The sequence below is a fragment of the Falco cherrug genome, chromosome 18, assembly GCF_023634085.1.
Source record: "Falco cherrug isolate bFalChe1 chromosome 18, bFalChe1.pri, whole genome shotgun sequence".
NCBI lineage: Eukaryota > Metazoa > Chordata > Aves > Falconiformes > Falconidae > Falco > Falco cherrug.
In genome coordinates, this window is record NC_073714.1 from 7,105,195 (window position 1) to 7,120,599 (window position 15,405).

The window sequence follows — 15,405 nt, forward strand, 5'->3', positions numbered from 1 at the left end:
CTGTACTTTTCTGGTAGTTCTGCCCAGCTCCAATATGGAAATAGGAATCCTCAGATTCAGGTGTCATCTGCTGGGGTTACAGATGCCAGCGTCATCCCGTGGCACGCACTCGTCTCACACAACATCTGGTGAATGCGGACACCGTCTTCCTTAAGGACAAGACACCGAGATGGTCCCTTTTTCCCTCTACCGGCAGATGGACATCTGCTGCTGCTCCAGTTTGCTATAAAAATACTTCCCCAGTGGCTTCTCACACCAGCTTGGCACTGGAAAGGAAAAGAGAAATGTCACAAGAGGCAAAGGTGTCATTTATTCCACCAAATTAGCAAAAGCACCCACCAACCTGAGAGCCGGAGGGCCAGGAGCCGTGGGAAGGGCTCAGCCCATCACTGATAGTGATGGTTTGGATGTTGCCCACCACCTCGGACCTGAGGACACCACAGTCCCCACAGCACAGCACTGGTGCAGGTAGAGAGGAGGCAGGCTGGGTCCTGGGAAATGGAAACTGGCCAAGAAAATCAGAAAGGGGAATGAAACAGGGCTATAAATACCACAAATCAACTTTGGGCAGATGCAGCTCAGAATTAAATCTGCAACAGAGAACAAAATTGAAACTTTCAACAGGAAAACTTTGAGAGAGTGGGTTTTTTTCCTGTTAAAAATATAGTGAGATGGAAGAGTCTTGATTAGCTTGATTAGTTCAAGTGTTGAACTGACCGAGACCTAAAGATCAGTTGAAAATCCACTGGGTGACCCTGGGTTGCTTTTGTGCAGGTCCTTTCTCCTCCTGTCTTTTCATTCGTGTTCGAAAGGAGCAGGCCCAGGGCACCCTGCAGTTCCTGGCCGTGAGTTCCACACCAGTAACTCGCACTCCTTGGCATCTCAGGCACCCCCTGACCCAGTCTTCCTACCCGGTGCGCCCTGCTGCTCATAGCTTTCCAGAAAACCATACGCTGCCTGCTCGCTCCATCACAGGTTTGGGATGGCCACCCCAAAATCATCCTGTGCCCATCCATGATGGCGTCTGGGTGACGCCTTTGGGCTGGGGCCGTGCGTGGCCCCGTGCCCCGCGCTGGGGCTGGGCTGCAGCCCCATCCCGAGGTGCCTCCCAGGGCACAGTGATATTCAAGCACTGGTGGGGAGAAGGTGGCGATGGGCAAGGAGCAAGTGCTTCCCCCACTGACCACGCTCACGCAGCGAGTTGCAGCTGTAGTTTTATTTCCTTTTGTGAAAAATAACAGGGTTTCAAGGGGAAACCCCCCCCACCCAGGGCTCAGCCCCAGATCCTGCCCACCCCAGCATGACCACGGGAAGGAGCAGGGCCGACGGTGCAGCATCCTCAGGGCAGGATCCAGCTCCTGGCCAGGATGGAGCGAAGGCAATCACCGTGGCTGCGAGCAAAGCCACAAGACAGGAGAACGTGGGAGCACCCAGAGGCACTGGGTCGGTAGCCGGTGTTTCAGCTCTTGCCTCTGGGATGGTGCGCCGGCCCCAGCTCGGCACCCACCACACCTGGGGCCGGCATGCCCATGCACACGAGCGCTGGGCCGTCGGCATCACCGTGCCCTGCGGCAGCAACGGGCACTCGGCTCGTGCCCACGGTCAGCTCGCAGGAGATTTGCATCATCTGCAGCTGGTGGAGGGTTTATTTCCTTTTTTTTTTTCCTTTTTTTTCCTTTTTTTAATAAAAACGGTCTTTAGGTTGACTGCTGGCAGCAGCTCTGAGCAGAAAGCCCCTTCCTCCAGAGTCTGCTTACAGAAGAGTTCAGAAAGGGTCAAATATTGACCAATAATGGTTTTGGCTGCATTTGAATCTTGATTGTGGCTTCTGCAATGTACAGCAGGGAGGGGACGGACAGGATGGGACAAGGGGGGACGAGTTTTTCCCTTAGTCAGCAGGTTTGGTGACCAGGGAAAGGGGCTGCGTTTGCAGCACGGCCAAAGCAGCCTGCGGGGATGGGATGGCAGCTGCGAAGGACGGAGGCGAGGACAGGAGAGCCGTGGAGGGCACCGAGGTGAAGGGGATGGGTCTGGAGAGGAGCGAGGGCGGGCTGCTGAGGCTTGAGGAGGAGGAAGAGGAGGAAGAGGAGGAGGAAGAAGAGGTGGCTTTGCCCGAGAGGAAGGTGGCTGAATGCACGGTGAGCTGCGCCCTGGCCTCTGGCTTGGTGGTGAGCGAGAGGGGCTGAGCCTGTTCCGAGTGGGTGGCAGCCGGCGCGGCCGGGGATGCCAGGGCGGCCGACGGCGTGGCGGGCGAATCCAACATGCTGCCGTGGGAGGACGCAGGGCTGTCACACGGCTTCTCGGCTGGCAGGTACTGCACGCACGGCTTCTTGCTCTTGGATGCCAGCGAGCCTGCGAACAACGGAGGACAGCATGAGTGGCTGAGACCCAGCGGCAGGGGAGGTTGGCAGGGGGATACTCACTCTCCGTGTCGTGGCTTTGCTGCTGGGCCAGCTTCTCTCGCTTTCTCTTCTTTTTCTTGCCCTGGAAGATATCACAAAGTGGTTGACTGCCCTTAGGTGCTGCTTGATGGATGAAAAATGGGGCTGCCGGTGCCCCAGAGCAGCTCACAGGGATGCAGCAGCCACTGACGGTCACAGAGCATCCCTAGGACTCAGCGCCATCACCCACCCCCAGACCCCAACCACTGACCTCCCCAAGCACAGCAAGCAACCTCCCACCAGCCACAGTCCCCGGAGAGGGGCCATCCGGGAACCTGGCAAGGGGACAGGAGGGGAGACCTCGCCCCGGCCAGTGCCCGCGGCCACGGGGCTTGGGGGACCACACTTACATAGTTGTCCCGTGCCGACCACGTCGGGTAGAGCTGGGAGTGCAGCTGCCGCTCTTTCCGTGCCAGCTCATAGTACTTTGCCTGCTCCTCCCGCGACAGCGAGTGCCACTGCAGGGGCGAGAAGAGACCACGCTGCAAACCCTGAAGCCCAGCTGCAGAGCCCAAAGCCACGCTGCAAACCCCAAATCCACGCTGCAAATCCCAAGGTCATGCTGCAAATCCCGAAGCCGCACGGCTGGCCCTGAGGACATGCCGCCCTGGGGCCACAGAGCTCCCAGCTCACCCCATCCCATTGCCACCCAGGTCCCCACCAGCTCCCAGCGACCTCCTGGGTGATGCCCCAGGTCAAGAGACTGAGTCATGGGGTGAGGTGGAGCAAAGGGGGCTGAAAGCCATTTTAAGGTCACAAACGGGGCAGCATGCGGGTGCAAAGCCAGGGCCAAGGGAAATGCCCATACTCGTCTGCCCAGGATCTGGTTGATGGCGGCGCTCTCCTTCAGCGTGCACTCGGCCACCACCTTGGCCCTCATCTCCTTCATGTACAACATGAAGGCATTGAGCGGCTTCTTGATGTGGGGTTTCTTCTCCTCCTCCTTCTTCACAGTGACGGGGGATTTCCTGCAACGAGCAGGATGGTGGCTCAGGACCCACTCTGCACCATGCAGGGCACGCAGGAGACAAGCTCCTGCCCCCGGGGCCATCCCGCCCCCCACTCACGAGTTGCCTCCGGGGCTGATGTTGGGCTGGGTGGGTTCCTGCTTCACGATGGGCGAGACGATGGTCGGGTGCGGGATGCCTGAGGGGTGCAGCCCATGGGTGGGTGGTGGGACCATGTGCGGGGAGAAACGGCTGGACATCAAACTGCAGTGGAGGAGTGGGAGCGGAAGGCTCGTCAGCTTCCCGTGGGCACCAACAGCGCCCAGTCTCCACCCCAAACCTTCCTGGGAACCTCCTGGGTTCAGGGACCACCAGCCTCAGCCCAGTGTGGGGTCTGGTTTTACACTGGATCCCACCCCAGCTTGTGCAGGATGGTAACACGGACCCAATTAAGCAATGCCCTGAACTTTCTACCCACCCATGGGGACCATCCGCACCCTCCTGGGGGATTTATGGCAGAGGAGGCCACCACAACCTCCTGGGGCTGGTCTGTGCCTGTGCGGAGGAGGGATCTCCCCAGGAACACCCGCTGCTGGCGCTGCTGTAGGGATGAATCCCGCATCATCTTCAGGGAAGCAGCCAAAAAACACCCTGCCAGCTCTGGGATGCCCAGGGAGGGTCCCTCATCCCTGCCGAGACCCACCTGGACATGGAGGCGTTCATGGCGAGGGCAGGGTAGGGGTGCCGAAAGCCGCCGGGAGGGATTGAGTACACGGGCTGTCCTTGCCTGCAAACGCACAAGCTTTAGTGGAAAAAATACCCCTCCCCAGTTCATGGGGGCCCTTGGACCAGTCTCCAGCCAATCTCCATCCTGAAGATGCCCAAAATTTCCAGCGGTGGTGAGCCCCTCCCTTCCCAACCCCCACGGGAGCCCTCGGCATCCCACTGAGCTCGCAGGGGAAGAAGTGGGTAAAGTGGGAAAAAGAGGAGGGTCTCAGGGGGACATGGGGCTGATGGGACCTGCCCGGGGACAGGGACACAGAGGAGGCAGCAAGCCCCCAGCCCAGGTTGAGTCCATCCTTACTGCGGCACGAGCCAGCCCAGCGGGTGCGGGATCTGGCCCACGGCTCCGGGTGACAGCGGGTAATAGGGGGGCAGCTCGGATGGGTGCGGCGGCCGAGGGATTCCTGCAGAGGAAGTGAGGGATGAAAGCGAAGCAGTGTCAAAACACAGACGTGGCAGGCCCTGAGCACCCCGTCTTCCCCTGAGCACCTGTCCCTGAGCACACAGTCTCCTTCCAAGCATCCCACCTCCCTCTAAGCATCCCACCGCTCTCTGAGCACCCCATCCCTCCCAGCATCCTGCCTGCTGCCAAGCATCCTATCTTCCTCCAAGCATCCACCTGCCCATCTGGACCATGGGAAGAGGATGCTGAGACAACCACACTGGAGACCTGGAGGGATCCCCACGCACCCCAACCAACCCTGCGACCGGGTGAGGACCCATCCCCTTCCCACCACCCAGGGACCAGGCTGTGAAAAACCCCCAGGAAGAGAGGGACCATCGGATGGAGAGCACCCCGCCTCCAGCACCGCACTGGTACCGTCACCATCCCTGTGCTCACCCCAACAGGTCTCAGCTCGGCCGACGCCGTGTGCCCCCACCCTGTGCTCACCCGTCTTTGGGTCGATCTCCGGTGAGAGGTGGCCGGGCGGTGAGCCTGGCGAGAAGTGGTCGTTGCTGTAGGTGATGAGCGGTGTCAGCGGGTGCATGTGATGGGCGTGCTGCACCACCGGGACCTTGTTTGACTGTGGGGCAGCCAGGGAGAGCACATGGGAGTGCAAAACAACAGCCACCCCCGCAAAAAGCCCCGCCACGGGCATCGTATCGGCATCACGGAGGGGCAGAGTGAGGTTTTCCCCCTGGGAAACCCATCACTCCTGTGGGATTCAGCTGCTCTTACCAAATGTGCGGGTGAGGGCGAGCGGCTGTCCTTCAGCGTGGCGCCAGCAGGCACGTCCAGCAGCGGCCACTTCATCTGCAGGTACTGCAGGAGAGCCGGGCTGATGCCCTCCGCAAGCCCTGGAACACCCCCGGCCCCACCCCCCACCCCAGCCCCAGCCCCAGGCTCAGCCGGGGATACCCCAACCCGCGGGGACACTGTGGGCAGGTGGCAAAGGGGTTCTGGGGGCACATGGGGCCGTTACGGACCCCACGAATGATGCAAAGCCCCAAATCCTAAATCCCAAATCCCAAATCTCTGTCCTAAATGGTGCAAAGCCCCAAATCCTAAATCCCAAATCCCTGCCCCAAATGGTGCAGTCCCGCTGAGGAGCCACAAGCCCCCACACCCCCTCCCCGCAATTCCCCACCTGCCTGCGCCGATGACGCCTCTCCCTACCCCAAACCCAGACTTCTTGGGATGCGGTGACACCTGGCACAGCACAGCACAAGCTGCAAATCGCCCGTGGGGCTCAGCCCCGGGGTGGTCCCTGTGTCGGGAGGTGCCCTCCTGGTCCCCGGGGCACCAGCACCAACCCCAAACTGCCAGAGCGCAAGAAACCAGCCCCATATTGCAATGAGGGGTGGGGGGCAAATATGGGGCTTTTAGGAGGGTGTTCTCTCTCCCTGGGCTAAACCTTGCTGCAACACATGGGTCTGCCTCCGACGTAAGCAGCCCCCGAAAGAAAGGTGCTTTGTGTTGTTTCTCGGCGGAGGGGGCCGGAGGCATTTCCCGGCAGACGGCGGAGGGGGGGGGGGAGGGCGGGGGGGGCGCGTCCAGTCCCGCAAGATGCTGGGGCTGGGGAATGTGGCCTGGACAGGCCACAGCTGCGTGCAGGAATTTCCCCACCGTACAAATCTTCCTGATCCGAAGCAGCTGGAAGGAAAACCCAGCGAGGAGCTGCAGGGAGCATTAACTCTTCCACGGCTGGACAGATGAATCCCTGCCCGCATTGCCTCCCGCAGTCCCCCTAAGTGTCCTGTATCCCCCTGCATCGCCTCCTGCTTTCCCCCCCTGCGTCCCCTCCTGCATGTCCACTATCCCCCCTGCATCCCCTCCTACACCCCCATCCCCTCCTGCATCTCCAGCACCCCCCTGCATCCCCTCCTACACCCCCATCCCCTCCTGCATCTCCAGCACCCCCCTGCATCCCCTTCTACAACCCCATCCCCTCCTGCATCTCCAGCATCCCCTCCTGCACCTCCATACCCTCCTTCATCTCCAGCATCCCCTCCTGCATCTCCAGCATCCCCTCCTGCACCTCCATCCCCTCCTGCATTTCCAGCACCCCCCCTGCACCGCCAGTATCCCCCCTGCATCTCCAGTATTGCTCGCTCCATCTCCAGTACCCCCCTCATTGTCCGGTATCCCCTGCTCCCCAGCATCCCCCCCTCTATCCCCAGTATCCCTTCCTCGATCTCCAGTATCACCCATCCACCCTCCAGTATCACCCACCCCATCTCCAGCATCCCCGCCTCCATCCCCAGTATCCCGCGCTTCACCTCCAGTACCCCCTCTCCCCACATCTCCAGTCTCTGGCACCTCCAGTATCCTCCCTCCATCCCCGGTATCCCTCCTCCATCTCCAGCACCCCTGCAGCACGCCCCCAGCTGATGCTCAGCCCCATGCCACCGGGCACCCTGTGCCTCTGGATACACCCCAACCCCCCCAACCCCTCCCAGTAGCCCAACAGAGCCGGGTGAGGCCACCACGCTCCCACCGGGGCGTGCTGAGAGCCCACGAGCCACGGGGGCCACCCCGTGCCAACGGCGAGGCCGCAAGGGCACCGCAGGGACCCCCCCCCAGCCGCAGCGTGGTCCCGGCGTAGCCTGAGAGGATTTCCCATGACCCACCCGTTCCCACAGCGCCAGCACAGGGGATCCCCCAAAACCCTACTTCACCGCCTACACCGGGTGCCACGCAGTGCTGCTCGCCCATGCCCGCCCCACGCACAGGGATGCTCCAGCATCCCGCTCCCAGTGCCTCCGTGTGCTCTCCCCAGGGAGGTTTTTGGCACTGCCGGGATAACAGCGGCAGGATGGACCTGTGGGTGCTGGGGAGCCATAACTGGATCCAGCCCTCGGCCACTCCAAAGGCTGGCTGCAGAGGAGGCAGGGCGCCAGGGTGCCATGCGTGCCCAGAGCACGCCTGGTATGCGAGCGGCCCCGTGACCTGCGCGGGCTCAGCCGTGACCTGCCGCACACCCTGCGCTCCCCAGTACAGTAGGAGCCATTTCCTGAAGTGCTGGCTTTGATGCATCCTCCAAATCTGCAGCGGGGAAGCCCCGAGCTCTGGCTGCCGTACAACTCCGGGCTGGTTCCAAACAGCCCAGCGCTGCCGCTGCCGGCCCGTGCCACCAAAGGCTTGCAGCATCTCCTGGACCGGGAGAGGGTTTTGGCTGGAGACGCTCCCGGGCTGGCTGCGGTGGCATCGTGACTGCAGTAGTGTGTGAGGTGCCCTGGCATCCCCACGGCCATAGCAGGGCAATGCATAGGGTGTCCTGAGCATCTCCACGGCCATGCCAGGGCAACGCACCAGGTGCCCCGAGCACCCTTATGGCCACGCTGGGGTGATGCACAAGGTGCCCTGAGCATCCCTGTGGCTGTGTCAGGACAATGGACAAGGTGCCCCAACACCCTCATGGCCGTGCCAAGACGATGAACAAGATGCCCCAACATCCCCATGGCCGTGCCAGGACAATGGACAAGGTGCCTGAACATTCCTGTGGCCATGCCAGGACAATGCAGGGCGTGCCCTGACATCCTCGTGGCTGTACTGGTCCAACATACAGGGTGCTCCAACCTGGGATGCCCACAGCCATCCCACAGTGATGCGTTACGGTGCCCTGAGCATCCTCGTGGCAATGCATGAGATATCCCGACATCTCCGCAGTGGTACACAGGGCAACGCATGAGCCCTGGACAACTCCGTGGCTATGTCTGGGTGAAGCACAACATGTCCCAACATCCTTAAGTCCACACCCAGAGCGATGCACGAGGTGCCCAGAGCATCCCTACAGCCATGCCAGGGTGACACAGGGGACACCCCAATGTCGCCATGGCTGTGCCAAGCCAATACAACATACCAGATGCCCTGAGCATCCCCACGGCTGCGCAAGGGTGACACACAAGACGTCCCAATACCCCCGTGACGTGCCTGGGGTGATGCATGAGGTGCCCGGAGCATCCCTGCAGCCACGCCAGGGTGACACACAGGACACCCCAACCTCCCTGTGGCTGTACCGCTCCAAGACCACGATGCCCTGAGCATCCCCATAGCCACACTCGGATGACGCACGTGGTGCCCCACCATCCCTACCACCGCACCAGGATGCTGCTACACGTGGTCCCCCACCATCCCCGGGGCCGAGCCGGGGCCAGGCAGGAGATGCCCCTGCATCCCTGACAGGCGCCTTCAGCTCCGCCTCGCTGTCCCCTGCCCGCTGCCCCCATCACAAAGGGGGCTTTCTCGTCTATTCTGTAAGCGGAGAAGCCGCTGGGGGACGGCGGCTGGGGAAAGGCCGGGTGTATAAAAGGCTGCTTCTCATTTTGAAGCTGTTTCGGGAGGCCGGGGAGGGGAGAGGAAGGGGGGGACCCTTTCAAAATATACAAAGCGGGGGGGAGCTGGCGAACGGTTCAGTGGTAATGTGGAAAAATGAAGCCCCCCCCCCCCCCCCCCTTCCCCTTGGCCCCAGCTTGGACACAGCTCCCACTGTACCACCACGTGTGGAACTACGCGAGCGGCAGATTGGAACTATTATAAAAAAAAAGGGGGGGGGGGGGGGGTGTAAAGAAAAAGAAAAAAAAAGAAGAAAATAGTTGAAAATCGGTCACATTCCAGAGAGATTAGAGCAAGTTCTGGTTCCTCGTTACCAGCCACCCCCCAATTAAAAGCAGGGAGTTAACCCCTTCCCTGCCGGAGCGGCAGAACCACAATGAAGTCTCCTGTCTGTCTGTCTGTCCATGTCCACCCCCTCCCCAGGCTGGGGGGAGCCCCTGCCGGTGGCCACCCGGTGGCCTCAGCAGCCGGAGGGTGGCGGTGGCATGGCAGTGCCATAGAGGTGGCAGTGGCGTGCCAGGGGGTTGTGCGGTGCTAGGGGAGGAGGTGCAAATGCTGTGGGATCCCCTAATGCCCAATTAGGGGCCTTAATGAGCGGATTTCCTCTCCTCTTCCGTGCACAGGGCTCGATCCTGGCTGAGATGTTTTCCCTGGGAAAGGGGAAAAGTGCTGCTGGAAAATTCCTGGCTGGTGGCCGGGCCAGCTCTATGTGTCCCAGCATCGCCTGGCCTGGCATTAAGTGTCCCCCTGTTCATGTCCTGGTGTTGCGTGTCCCACCGTGGCATGACCCAGCATCGTGTGTTCTGGTGTTGTATGTCCTGGCAGCGTCTTTCCCAGGATTGCATGTCCCAGGGTTGTGTGTCTCAGCAACACGTGTCCCAGGGCTGCATATCCCAGCACTGCGCATCCCGATGCTGTGTGTCCTGGTATTGTGTGCCCCAGCATCACACCCCAGCATCGTATGTCCCCAGATTGCACACGCCAGCGTTGGATGTCCCAGGATTGCACATCCCGGCATCGGATGTCCCAGCACTCTTTGTCGTGGTGTTGCATGCCCCGGCGTTGTGTGTCCTGGTGTTGCGTCCCTTGGTGTTGTGACCCCCAGCATCTCATGTCCCAGCGCTGTGTGCCACGGTGTTGCACATCAAAGCATCTCGACTCCCGGTGTTCCATGCCCTGCCATGTGTCCCAGTCCTCAGTGTCCAGCGTTGCATCTCCCAGCACCTCACGCCCCAGGACTGCATATCCCAGCGTTGCCCATCCTGCTGCTACCTCCAGGTACTGCCTGTCCTCCTGACGTTGTGCATCCCAGTACTGCACATCCCAGCATCACTTGTCCAGACACCGTGCATCCCAGTGAGACAGCACAGGGTCACAGTGAGCTCCTCTCCGCTGGGCTCGAAGGCTTAGGCTTGGTGGCCACTGGCCTCTCATTTTGGGAGAGAAAAGGTCTGTTTGGGACCTAAGCTGCCATTTTTCTGGATAAAACACAACCCGCAGGTGCCAGGCTCTGTGCTGGCTTCTCCCTTTGCCTGCACGCGCTCCAGCCCAGAGATGACCCTGCAGGAACCGCCAGCACCGCAGAGAAGATTCACGCAATGCCGGCACCCAGCCACATCATCCCCATCCCCAAAACCCCACGGGCGACCTGACGAGCATCCCGCTGGCCACCCCTCCTGGCCATCCCTCCCATGCCACCTCCATCCCACAGAGCAGCCTGGGGTGGGGGTGGGGGGGGGTGACCCCAAATCGCCCATCCCCACACCATCCCCTTCTCCAGCCCAAATTCCTGGGGCTTTGAAAAGCCTCCGGGCTCGGCAAGCCTGAACACAGCCCCGTGCAGCCCCCGCCGATCCCCCCAGCCCTCCTCACTCCCAGCCTGTTTACACAGCTGCGGGATAACTGACAGGTCGCCCTTCCCCCTCCCGCCTCCGCTCCAGCCCTTTTTCCCCAAAATACATCCCAAAACCGTGCTGGGGCAGACGGAAAAGGCCAAGCATCGGGGCAGCAAATGGGGTTTTAACAGAGCTCCCAACAATCTTTGTCTGGCTGGTGGATGCTCTGGTCCTGCAGCATCCCAAGATCCTGGCGCCGAGCAGCATCACCAGCACTTTTGGGATAAAACCAGCCAAATTTGGCTCCTAACAGCTCCGGGGGTCACAGAGAGATGCAAGTTTTGAGAGAAATGGGTTTTCTAGGCTTGATACATCATCTGATTCCATAAAACTGTGTGCCTGGGAACAAAAAGCTGGAAAAACCCCAAATCCTCCCCGGCAGGAGGTCCCAGGGCTGCAAACCCAGGGGTGCTGCAAAGGAGGTTTTGGTGGAAAGTGACGGGGGGGGGGGGGGGGGGGGATGGGTCCTGCAGCTCCTGTCCTGAGCCCAAAACAAGGGGGTGAAAATGGGGAAAGGGAGGGAGGGAGGAAGGGGAAAAAAACAGGAGGAAGGGAGGAAGGAAGAAAAGGAGGGGAGAAAAGGGTGGGGAAAAAGGGGAGGAGTGGGGGAAAAACTGGGAAAAAAGGGAGGAAACGTGGGGAAAAAAAGGGGGGGAAGGGGGGAGGGGGGAAAAAGGGATAAAAAGCTCCTTCTTGAAGACAACCATGGGACATGGAAAGCGAGTCCCACTTGGGGACTCGGAAAAGGAAAGTGCACGGGCCAACACTGCACCAGCCACAGGGAATTCTGTCCCCTTGGAGCTGGAAATGAAGACAGGGCCGGACACAAATGGGAAGAGGGGACCCAGTTTCTTGCCTTCCTGCGCTGGGTATCGGGTGTCCTTCGAGCTCGAATAAATTACCTCAATGCCAAAGAAAAAGGGGAAAACCAAACAGCACCCCAGCCCTGCGCGGCCCATCTCCCGTCCTGCATCCCCACGCGGGGAGCTGCTGCGTTCTTCCCCACGGATAATTAGGGAGGGAGAAATCCCAATTATAGCTGGGATTTACAGCCCAAGAAACAAGCCATAAATCCTCACCCCCCTCCACGCCTCGCTCCCCTCTAAGCCGCTTCCCAGCCAAATAATCTCCTCCAGATGTTGCCTACAAATGCTGGGATGGTGGTTTCCAGCAGGGATGAGACATTTTGGGGGGTCTCCTGCATCCCTGCATCCCATCAAGGAGAACCCCAAAGACTCCTGGTGGGGTTATTTCTTTTCCCATCGGGGTCTGGGGCTTTTAACAGGCTGCAAAGAGGCAATATGGGGCACGATGCTGTGTCTTGGGTTGTCCCCACAGCACACAGTGTCCCCTCCTGGCATTCCCAGGATGACACAAGCCAGGCAAAGGCTGTCCCAGGTGGGGACAGTGATTTGGGGGTGGGAATGGGTACGGCACTGGGAGTTTGCAACCCCTTGGTAAAGGATGCTCAGCCACTCCCGTGATGCAGCCCAAACCCATCAGCCAGCGGCATGCTGCCACCAGCACAAACCGGGTGGGAAATGCCAACAGCGCTGGGATGGGAAACAAGAAAAAGTGGCTGGGAGCTGAAAATTAAACCCCATTTGGGGTGAGCTTGGAGAGGCAGTGCTTAAAGCTGACCTTATCTTGAGCCACAGACCCCCGTGTCACCGAACTGGGGATGCTGGTGGCATCTGCTGAACAGCTTGGCCCTGACTGCAGCTTCGCAGAGGAAGGCAGTGAGAGGAAAGGCGGGATGGGAGGGATTGAAGGAAGCGGGATGAGGCTTGCGGGGGCTGGAGTGATGCCAGGACACCGCCCAAGCCAGCTCTCAGGGAGCCCACAGGGCTCAGCCTCCTCCCAAAGTGACCTCGGCACAGGGATGCCCCAAGCATCCTCCACAGGGGGATGCCCCGAGCATCCCTTCTCTGTGGATGCCCCAAGCATCCCTCGCACACACACCCGGCCACCTGAGCAAGACAGGATTGGCGCAAGCTGAGACCCTGAGACCCTGACCGCTGGCGGTTCCCTCCCTGCTCCCCAAACCTGGCGGCAACAAGTTTTCCCCGCTGCCCCGAGGCTTTTGTCTGCAGCTTTCAGCTCCAGTCCATCACGCTGAATGGCTCCATTCATCCCGCATTCAGGCAGCGGCTGCATCAGCGCCGGGGGGATCCCAGTGGGTGCAAAGGACTCATCCCTGCCCGGGCAAAAAAAAAATCCCAATGGCTCCAAAGCCCCCCTGGAACATCCTTGGTCTTGGGGAGACGCGACATGAGATGTCCAGCCAGGGAAGGTGTTTTAATGGACTTTTGCACATGTAAAATGTTTAAAATCCAATCCAAGGTATGAGGATGATGGAAAAAGTCATGCGAAGCCATGCTGCCACAGAAATGTGGGGTGAAGAGGGTCCCGTCACCGCACTGCGCCCCTGCTGGCTACAAACCCCATCATTTAGGGGCTGACACCTCTGGAGATGCATCTCTGCATCCTGCTGGGTGATGTTGTGCCCATGCTTGGGGGAGCACCAAGGGGGTCCTGCACCCCTTGGCAGCACCCATGGGACACCAGCTCACCTGGCATCTCTGCCTGCAGACCTCCCTTGCCCTCTGCCACAGCTCCAGGCAGGATTCCCGGGGCTCAGAGATCCCAAGGGCTTGAGGATTCTCAGGGTGCACACACAAGGTGACATCGCTGCCAAAACACACCCCAAAAAAAGCAGCAAGCTGTGAAGCCGCATATCACCATCACCCCTTCCTCCTCCTCCTCCTCCTCCCTGGGGCACCTACAACCAGCCCATCACACCCCAGCCCGTCCCCTCCCCCCAGAACACCCTCACACCCCGATACCAGATACCAGGATACCAGCACGGACATGGTGCGAGCCCAACCTCCCCTTGTCCTTAACCCTCCTCTTCCTCCAGCTGGGATGCGCCCGGGCGCTTCTCTTTGGGTTCCTCTTTCCCCTGCTCCCACCAGTGACTTCAAGGAAGAAAAACTAATGAAAAGCAGCTGCTCAGAATACCAGAAAGATGATGAATGCGCGTTAAGTCCCCTTAACAAAACCAGGTCTTATGAGAGTCGCCCGGAGCACTTACTTCATTGCTTTAATTTGGGAATCGTGTTGGAAAAGGGAGGGAGGAGGGAGAAGTTGGGGGGGGTGTTAGTGGAAACCTCCTGTAGGTCTCATTTAGCCCCTAAAAAAAAACACCCAGGGTAATTAGCCGAATAGCATAATTAAGGAGGAGACATAAAGGGGCCATTGTGTGTGAAGGCTCAACAGGCAGGAGCACCTTGGAGTGGGGAAACTGAGGCACGGGAAGGGTGCACTGCCGGAAGGGATGTGATTGGCCCGGCAGCTGCATGGGCTGAGATGAAGAAACCAAAAAGTGCGAAAAAGCCTTTTTTCCTTAATATTTTCCAGGTGGGGAAGAAAGCCTGCACTGCTGGGGAGGAGGGGGAAATCCCAAACTAAACCAGCAAACCCCAAGGAGACGCCCGGAGCTCGACTGGCTGAGGACAAACGCCACGGTCAGATGACGCCGAGCAAGAGCCCCCACAGCCGAAAAAAATCCACCCCCATCCCAACACCTCCATCCTGCATCCCGACCAGCACATGCCAAAACCCTCCCAGCTCAGCCAGAGCTGCCGCTGGAGCCTCCGGCAAGACCCGCCCGGTTTTCGGAGCAACCCTTTTTCTTGCCAAAAATCTGTATTTTAATCATTTTTCTTGGCAGCCGCGTGTTTAAGAGGATATATTTTCTTTTGCAGACAGATATGCCTCTGTATTGCAGCCTGCACAGGGATCGCGAGCTCATCTCAGGGATGGGGAAAAAAAAAGCCGAAACAAGCCCAGGTTATGGTTTTTTTCCTCATTTATTTTGGACCCCCACCCGATGATGCGCATTAATTACAGCGGCGTGCACTAATTACACCGGCGTAGCATCATTGCAGGGTGCGGGGAGCTGTTTGGGTGCCTCAGCTGAATTTCCACGCCCGAGGAAGGTTCGGCTTTATTCAAATACTCGCCTCCAGACTTGAATTCCTGGGGTTAAACTGCTTTTTTGGGGGAAATAATAACAACCCCATGCGAGGTTCTTCTTACCGCCAACGTGTGGTCTCACCTTTGCCTCCCTAGCGGTGCCATGCCCAGTCTGGGGATGCTGAGCGGCCGGTTCCCCGCCTGCCCCTCCCCGAGCTGGAGGACGCTGGGGTGAGATTTTGCCCAGATATGGATCTGGCTTGGTCCCGGCTTGGGATAAAAGACGCCGGCTCCAAATGATCCCGATGGGATGGATCTGGCATGGCAGCAACAGGGGTTTGCATCCATCCAGGCCGCGGTGCCGGTGTGTGCCCAGAGCTTTTCCTTTCCATCCCACCTTGGGTACCTTTGTATTTTTGGGAATTGTGGCTCCGATGATCCCAGGGAGTCAAACCCAGTCTCAGGGGTCCCCAGTTCCTGATTCCCGGTACCCCCATGGGGAAAACCAGGCCAAAACGCTGCTCCCAACGGCAACGCTGTCATTAAACCCTGCCAAATTCCTCGGCTGGCTTAGCAGAGCCTCA

General features: G+C 59.6%; 2 protein-coding genes across 2 annotated transcripts in view; both read right to left on the minus strand.

The window, feature by feature from the left end:
- Nucleotides 1-1,644: 1,644 nt before the first annotated feature.
- TCF7L1 (transcription factor 7 like 1) overlaps nt 1,645-15,405 on the minus strand; it is an 18,403-nt gene continuing 4,642 nt past the window's right edge. The window contains exons 4-12 of the mRNA XM_055696285.1: nt 5,352-5,435; nt 5,064-5,196; nt 4,473-4,575; nt 4,092-4,175; nt 3,509-3,652; nt 3,250-3,409; nt 2,792-2,899; nt 2,424-2,484; nt 1,645-2,352 (exon numbers count right to left, since the gene is read on the minus strand). Coding sequence (XP_055552260.1) covers nt 1,889-2,352; nt 2,424-2,484; nt 2,792-2,899; nt 3,250-3,409; nt 3,509-3,652; nt 4,092-4,175; nt 4,473-4,575; nt 5,064-5,196; nt 5,352-5,435 — 1,341 coding nt within the window. The 3' untranslated portion in view covers nt 1,645-1,888. The remainder of the gene's footprint in view (nt 2,353-2,423; nt 2,485-2,791; nt 2,900-3,249; nt 3,410-3,508; nt 3,653-4,091; nt 4,176-4,472; nt 4,576-5,063; nt 5,197-5,351; nt 5,436-15,405) is intronic.
- Nucleotides 7,075-9,022, minus strand: LOC129734174 (uncharacterized). Its single transcript, XM_055696311.1, has one exon. The coding sequence runs from the start codon at nt 8,300-8,302 to the stop codon at nt 7,295-7,297; it is 1,008 nt and encodes a 335-aa protein (XP_055552286.1). The 5' UTR covers nt 8,303-9,022; the 3' UTR covers nt 7,075-7,294.